Below are 7,503 nucleotides of genomic sequence, written 5' to 3' on the forward strand. Positions count from 1 at the left end.
GATATAAATTTTGAATAATTCTAAAAATCGTAATAGTACTATAAATATGTAAAACACAATATTATTCAAAGAAATTTTTTTTTTTTTATTTTGGCCGATGACTATGTCAACGATGATGTATTAAACGAGACTATTTTACTGACTTTACAACAGATCGTTACAGGACGAACACGCACGTAACAAAATGACAACCATCGAACTGACAAACGTATACTTTTCTACAAAGATGTAGAATACGATTGTATGATTACAAATAATTTCTTTCAATGTCTGGTCAGTAAAAAAAATTGTGATCTTTAAAATAATCTTTCTACGGACTATAATATTAAATAGACGCTGTGAGAACTATTACTTTAAAATAAACACGGACTCGACTACTTAACTACTACGTTTAACGCTGTGAAAACTAGATTATACTACTTCGTAAATTGTTCATAGAATACATTAATACAGTAAATTATCGATTCAGATACACGCTGACTTGACTCGACTAATTTTTTTTTTTTTGACAGATGTACTACAATATCATAGAAAATTATTATAGAACTGAAGAACAGTTTAAATTCAAATGAGCGTTAAAGAAAATTCAGATATATAACCCAGTGTGATAAAAACTATCGAGCGCATACCGCAATAATTTGTGATTACGATATCTGTTATATATTTTTAATTTTTTAAATATTTTTTTTAATATTCTTTTATTCCTCGTTGTTAAACCTAGCATGCACTACAATTTAGACCTTCACGTGCCTTGCTCACCATCATTTTAGAAATATTATACTATTTCTGCGATAAACGCAATGTTATACGTTACTTTTGTACATATAATATACCTTGTAAATAGAGCATTATATTATTTTGTTTCAATAAAACTTTTATATGTTTTTAATATATGACATTATTCATTACTTGCATTATGAATTAATTTGTTACAGTGACTGTGTAATTAATACATTTTTATGTCTTTGCAAATATGTACACATCCGTTTTAATGTAAATATTATTTTGCACCGTGATCATAATTGAGGAAATATATTAATTAAAATTGATAATTCATATTTGTAGAATGTACCATTTACTTTGGCGTCATTTAGGTACATATTAACATTTTTTACTTTATAAATATTTATTTAGCAAGCATTTTTAAATACGCGGAAATAAAAAATCAATTTCTGTTAATTACATATTAAAGAAAAAAAAAAAAAAAAGAAGACTGCACGTTTCAAATTAATTTCAATGAATACGTGCAAGTTATTATCGCACATTTTGCGCTTCGTTTCGCGGACTCGTTAGTATCGCTAACGACTAATTATCATTGATTGAAAACGACGCATACGATTTACATTTGCGAAATGTGCGGAATCCCACTTTCACTTACATTTTTCGATCTATTATCCACTAATTTCTGATATTCACATTAATGTGCATGTCCATTACAGTAATACTGTAATGGTCATTTATCATAGTAAACGACATGGAAAGTCTTGCAGGAAGTAAGTTGCGAAGATGCTCTATGATTGCTAATATAAATGTAAGCTAATATAATTTTTTGTGAATTTCCATTAAATACTTTAATGTAACATAGTGCGAAAATACTAAGCAACGTTACAATTACATGACATTTCGTACATGATAGATTTATGGAACGTACATTTACACAAACCAGATATTAACGATAGAAAGGAATAAATGTTTACACATTTTGCATTACCTTTACAACTTTAATTAAAAATTTTTCTTTTCTTTCTAAATAAGCAAAAAAATTAAGTGCAGCTTTTAGAAACACTTGACATTAAAATAATATTAATGCTTAATTTGTGCGTAATATTTTTAACGTCTGATACTAATTTTTAATAAGTCTAATATGCAAGTTACAATTGCTTGTTACATTAAAGTGAATATTTAATATAATTTCTTTATAACGCGTTAACTTGTGTAAAAGTGTGATTCAGAAAGAAGGTCATCGACCTAATGCGCGAACATATATACATCTCGCCGACTACCTAAGCCGAAAAGTAAATAAATCGCTTGTACCTCTGGTAGCGAGACGAAGCATGCTTTTATTCAGAGATTTGTATAACGATGATTTTCACTTCTTAATAAGTTGTATTTTTGCGTAGCGCCTTAACTGTCGACATCTGCCAACGGGCAGAAAAATATAGTCGCAAGTATGGTATCATAAAGCATATTGACGCTGAATTAGTTTGAAATGGAAAGTAAGCGGAAAGTGAAAGAACTAATCATATAATAAATGAGGCGCGATTTCACTTATATGTATATATACACATCGCGGAACATTAAAACGGATATGTATCTTTTTGTTAATCCACAACGGATAACGGTATGGCCGAGAGTTGAAGAAAAAAAAAAGGAACATCTTTTTTGTAAAAAGAAATAGGAGATTATAAAGACAAAAAATGTGGGAGAAACCTCTAAAGAATTTTTTAGATTAATTTATATTTTTTTGTACTCGGATTGGCACGGAAGAAAGTTTTAATTCTTTTCTCAGAAATTTTTTACCAATTTTTAACTTGTGTATAATATTAAAAGAGAAAAAAAAGACGTGGATGAAATGTATTGATTACGAAATCGAGAGAGATTACGTAAGCTTCATAATGCTTATAACGTAATGCCTTTGATTGATGAATTGATTATTCCATCGTGATGACAGTCCGCGTGTAATAAGTGTAATAAGCAAATATTTCGATTGAAAATAAGAAACTAAATAAAAAATTAAATAAATATAAAGAAAAATGATAATTATTCGTCAGTCACTTTTTTAAAGAATCGCGCAATCGGTATAACTTAAATTGTTGCGGTATATCGATTTCACTTAGAAGTAAGAAAAAAAAAAGTTACTTCATCGAAATAATTTTCTCTTTATAGACTATCATTCCTTTCATCTGTATTATAATTTTTCCTATTTTCTGAAATTGTTACCACGATGCTAATTAATATAGATGGCTTTTAATTTTTTTATTAATTTCTTGTAAAAAAGTAATTTTGTTTCCGCGATTGCTTTTTTTAAAAATACATTTTGATACTTTGAAACTAAATAATTGAATAAGGTGACCACGGTTGCGGAAACGTTCACTCAGGTGTGAACCGAAGTGTGAAAGTCGAAATTTGACGGGAAGTTCGCGAAAATCCTGTTTACAACAAGATACGCGTAAGGCCGCATGAGATTTCGTGTAAAAAAAAAAAAAAACTTCGAGTGAGAGGGATTTCGAATAAGATGAAGTGAAGTGTGATATGGTATATGCACCCAGGAACTGTTTTCAGGAAAACCACCGCCGTTGTCTAGCGTTCATGCACGGCTAACCGATTATGTTTCTATTTATCAGACTAGCTATAAAAGGGGCTCTTAGTCACCGTACAGCAGCAGATTGGGAAGAGTTAAAGTGCACATTACGCGAACAGAGCGAGCATGATCAAACTCGGAATACACGTGGGTGTCAAATTTGGGTGTGAATTCGTTATCTACCCGAGTGGAAATTGATTTCCACCGTTACCTAATAATTAATTAGCCAACTCGTCGTTCATCTCGTGGCTGTCTAACAAAACTGTCCAGTACTAAGCCAGAAATGTAACACTCGAAACGTACTAAGTACCAGATAATTATTACTAATTAATAACGAGCTAGAAAAGCTAGATATCTAAACGTTTCTCGCCGCGTACTAGTCTACTGTTGCGTGTTGACTTTACGCAAAGAATCGACTGCCGAATTCACCGGGCTAACCGGTTCCTGCGGACCGTCGCGGTAATGTGAGCACGTGCGTGTGTGTTTACGTCTGGCCGGCACCTTGCGCTCGAAATACGCAAGGTGGAGGACGCGCGGGCAGCGGACAGCAAGAACCAGTTTTTGCCAGACGAATTCGGCAGTCGAGCGAGCTTTGCGTAAGGTCAGAACAAAACAGTAAACAAGTACGCGGCGAAAAAAAAAAATATCTATTTAGATACATAATCCGCGCTGGACAGTGACCGTCTGGACGATCGATACCAGACAGATCTTGTTTCTTTTTTTTTTTTTAAATGACAACTTTATTTTTTGAAGTCAGATTAGTTAAATAAATTGTTAAATAAATTTCCACTCGGGTGTTATTAATAAAATTAATTAAATCATAGACGCGCGCTAGTTCTTTCGACATGCAAAAGAACAAATAAAGGAAAGTACGTCATCTTACGCAATACTATTCTGTTTTAGACTTTACTTTTGCTGATTGTCACGATGACTTTAATATCAGCGCATCCAGGCGGTCATCATAGCGAACAGTAATTTTTTTTCTATTTTTTAATTATATAATATGTTATGTTCTCATAGACAACTTATAGTTTTAACTTGCTAATTTACGATACGAATATATTCAGAGAAATTTGAAACTCCTTTCAGTGCGCACTTTATTATTCACGTGCCGCATCATATTCATAAGCATCATCATACACACGTGAAGAAGATTTACATACCGGTAAAGTCACACGACGATCACCACGAGCATCACGAAGAGGATGGGTGGTAAATCATTTTCTCACGTCTTAATGATTAAAAGACTTGTCATGGCAAAGTTATCTAATTGTAATTCTATCGTTTGACGATACCTAACGACGACCTGTTTGTTATTGTCTCACATTGTTAATTATCTTACACGAAATAAATCGTATTGCTTCTGCCAATATTTTCTAGCAAAAATTAATTAATATCTGATTCCTAAATTAAAATTGTTGAGACTTCATACAGTTATTTTAAAATATTAATTGCAATATATATATATATATAATGCACATTATTACAAAATAATATTTTAACTTAATAAATGCGATTATAATTTTTGACCATTAAAACAATCAAGAAAAGAAAAACAAGATTTCATAAAATCAAAGGAAATGAATAAATGTGTGTTCAATTTTTTTTTTTTTATGTTTATTATATCAAAAATAATAAGAGATATGTTAACGTGATATGTTAAGTATGTACAAGTATTTTCGTTCTGAATACACACGCGTGCATACAAAGTATTTGATTCTTATGCTAAATGCCGTTGTATCAGTGGCGCGAGTTATTTTGTTCTGATTGATGTCGTCCCCTTTATTATTCCACGAAGAAATTTCATATTAATGTATCCATGATGAGGAATGAATTTTATTAGCTTTTACTTACTCGAGCTCCACTTTATACGACAACCTGAAAACCCAGTTTGCGTTGAGTGCACAATAATTAATTTGATAATCAGAATACGTTATAATAAGCATAAAATATACAAGTACATAAACAATATTTAAAATAATTTTTTTCCTCTTCGAGCAAATATTAAGAAATGTAAAAAAATTTTTTTTATAATGATCTAAATTTTTATATGCGTCTAAGAGCGTTTTAATGAGTTCTCTGTTCGAGAGAGTGGCAATTAAGTAATACAAACCTAACATAATTTAAGCTGATGACGAAATGTTCCATTTAAAGCCAACCGTGGCTCAGCTTTTCCTCGTGCACGGGTATATGAACCGGGAAGGGAACTTTATGTACAACTGGGACAGGTACGGCAACTTTTTCGACGTGGTGTACAGGTACTGGTACCGCTACCTTCTCGACATGGTGCACCGGATACGGAACAGCAACCTTCTCGACGTGGTGCACCGGCACAAACACCTTTTTCGTGTGGTGGTGATGGACCGTGTGCACTTTGTAGGGCACGTGGATTACGTGATGCTCACTGATTATACAATCATTTTCCATGTTATATCACATATTTAATTACCGTTTTATTTATTGTTTTAATTGCATGTACTGAATCATTATTATACGAGAAGTATAACTAAAATAATTAATATATTACGTAACATTTATCATGCATGCGTTATACAATAATTTAAATTTTAAAAAGTCATGGATGATGAAATATTATTGAAGTTCTTAATTTAATTTAATAAAATATATAAGTCTATCTAAGTGCTACTTACTGATGATGACCGCCTGGCACAGGCGATGCCAAAGTCACGGCCATTATTCCGAACACGAGCAACTGCAACACGAGAGGTGTGTGATCGCGGTTTGCTTGTAATATCGAAAGTGCGTCGCGTAAGAATCATTTAAATGCACGGCGCCGTTTTTTAATCGTTTCACCACTTTTGCCGTTTTCTTTCCTGCATAACTGCGGTACCATAAAAATGTGAAGCTACTACATAAATTCAAACACGGCTTTTATTTATTTAAATACTAAAGACTTGAATTAAAATAAAAAGATTTTTAATATTTTTCTTAAAAAGATATAATGCTTTAGAAAAAGTATTTCAAATATTTTTTTCCATATTCAAAGTACTACTTATCTGCACCAGATTGCGATATGAACTTTGTTGAAAAATTCGAAAGAGTTCTTCGAAAATTTTTGTCATTGAAAATAATTTTGCAGTTACAAAATTCGCGCACATATACTTATTAAAAAATTGTGCACAGTTATTATTTAATCACTGGATGGCCACAAAACTAACGACGAACCTCGAGAAACCGAAATCATTAGTACGATGGAGATAATATACGGTATATTAAAATAAATCACTCACAGCGACAGCGTGAGAGCGCATCTTCAATCAATCGATCGTTACTCCGTGAAAATCCGCGGCGGCTGTGCGTCTTGCGCTGTTTGCGAACTGTGCGGATGCGATTCTGTGTTTTGACCGTCGGGGATGTCCGTTTATAAAGGACGGACACGGCGATGGCCAAAACCACCCGGTGAAATTGCACGGGGTGGGAGAGCAAAGTGGCTCGGGATCCAGGGAATTACGTAAAAGCAAGGAAACGCGAGGCTCCGCGTTACGTTCGTTTCGGAGTCGCGTAACTTTCCGATGTGCGTACGGTGTGTGTAAACCGCATCGGTAGGAGTGGTGCGAGAACGCGGGCATGCACGCGTGCATGCGGTCGGATTTCGCGGGATAACGACCGTTCGCACATAATTTGAGTAATTTCTTTTGCCTATCGCTCACGGATCGTCGAAACACGATCCGGCGAAAGATATCGCGTTTACCGCAGCCAATTTCCATCCAAACGGAAGAAATGAGCGCGCAATTTATGACTCGTTGATTTGAAAAATACCGTGAAAATTGTTCATCGAATTATTCCAATGAATGTTCAAATTTTAGCATAAAAATAATTTTTTTTCTTTTTTTTGATTGTTTTAATGGTCAAAAATTATAATCGCATTTATTGAGTTAAAATATTATTTTGTAATAATGTGTATTATATATATATTGCAATAAATATTTTGCATTATGTAATATTATAATTATTTCATTATTTAATCCCTGTCACTTTTTGCTACGTATTATAATTTCGCTCACCTTGATTATCATGATGTAACAAGGCGGATAGGAATATGTGGAAGAAATGTTTCGGTGAGAGTAAACAAGACGAGCAAACAAGTGAGAGTGTCCGTAGCAGCCCAAAAATATATTTCATCGTTAGTTTGCAAATTAATAAATTATGCGGAGTTACGTTACGAATATCAGGATCAGGAA

At 33.0% G+C, this 7,503-nt stretch overlaps 1 protein-coding gene and 1 long non-coding RNA gene across 2 annotated transcripts; one reads left to right on the plus strand and one right to left on the minus strand.

Annotated features, from left to right (window-relative positions):
- The first annotated feature begins 1,474 nt into the window (after window positions 1-1,474).
- On the plus strand, window positions 1,475-4,769 carry LOC139107747 (uncharacterized). The gene is made up of 3 exons (XM_070665565.1): window positions 1,475-1,531; window positions 4,205-4,272; window positions 4,391-4,769. Exons 1-3 carry the CDS (start codon window positions 1,475-1,477, stop codon window positions 4,515-4,517), a joined length of 252 nt encoding a protein of 83 aa, XP_070521666.1. The 3' UTR covers window positions 4,518-4,769.
- A 214-nt stretch (window positions 4,770-4,983) lies between these two features.
- On the minus strand, window positions 4,984-6,737 carry LOC139107437 (uncharacterized). The gene is made up of 3 exons (XR_011546516.1): window positions 5,953-6,737; window positions 5,415-5,705; window positions 4,984-5,179 (listed from the first exon to the last, which is right to left on the minus strand). It is a non-coding gene; the product is annotated as an uncharacterized lncRNA (long non-coding RNA).
- Window positions 6,738-7,503: the final 766 nt, after the last annotated feature.

This window comes from Cardiocondyla obscurior, linkage group LG13, assembly GCF_019399895.1.
Source record: "Cardiocondyla obscurior isolate alpha-2009 linkage group LG13, Cobs3.1, whole genome shotgun sequence".
Classification (NCBI taxonomy): domain Eukaryota; kingdom Metazoa; phylum Arthropoda; class Insecta; order Hymenoptera; family Formicidae; genus Cardiocondyla; species Cardiocondyla obscurior.

Coding starts and splice junctions, on each gene's coding strand:
- LOC139107747 (XM_070665565.1), top strand. CDS start 1,475: ATGGAAAGTCTTGCAGGAAGTAAGTTGCGAAGATGCTCTATGATTGCT. Junction 1,532..4,204: donor CTATGATTGCTAATATAAAT/GTAAGCTAATAT, acceptor ATTCTGTTTTAG/ACTTTACTTTTGCTGATTGT. Junction 4,273..4,390: donor GGCGGTCATCATAGCGAACA/GTAATTTTTTTT, acceptor AACTCCTTTCAG/TGCGCACTTTATTATTCACG.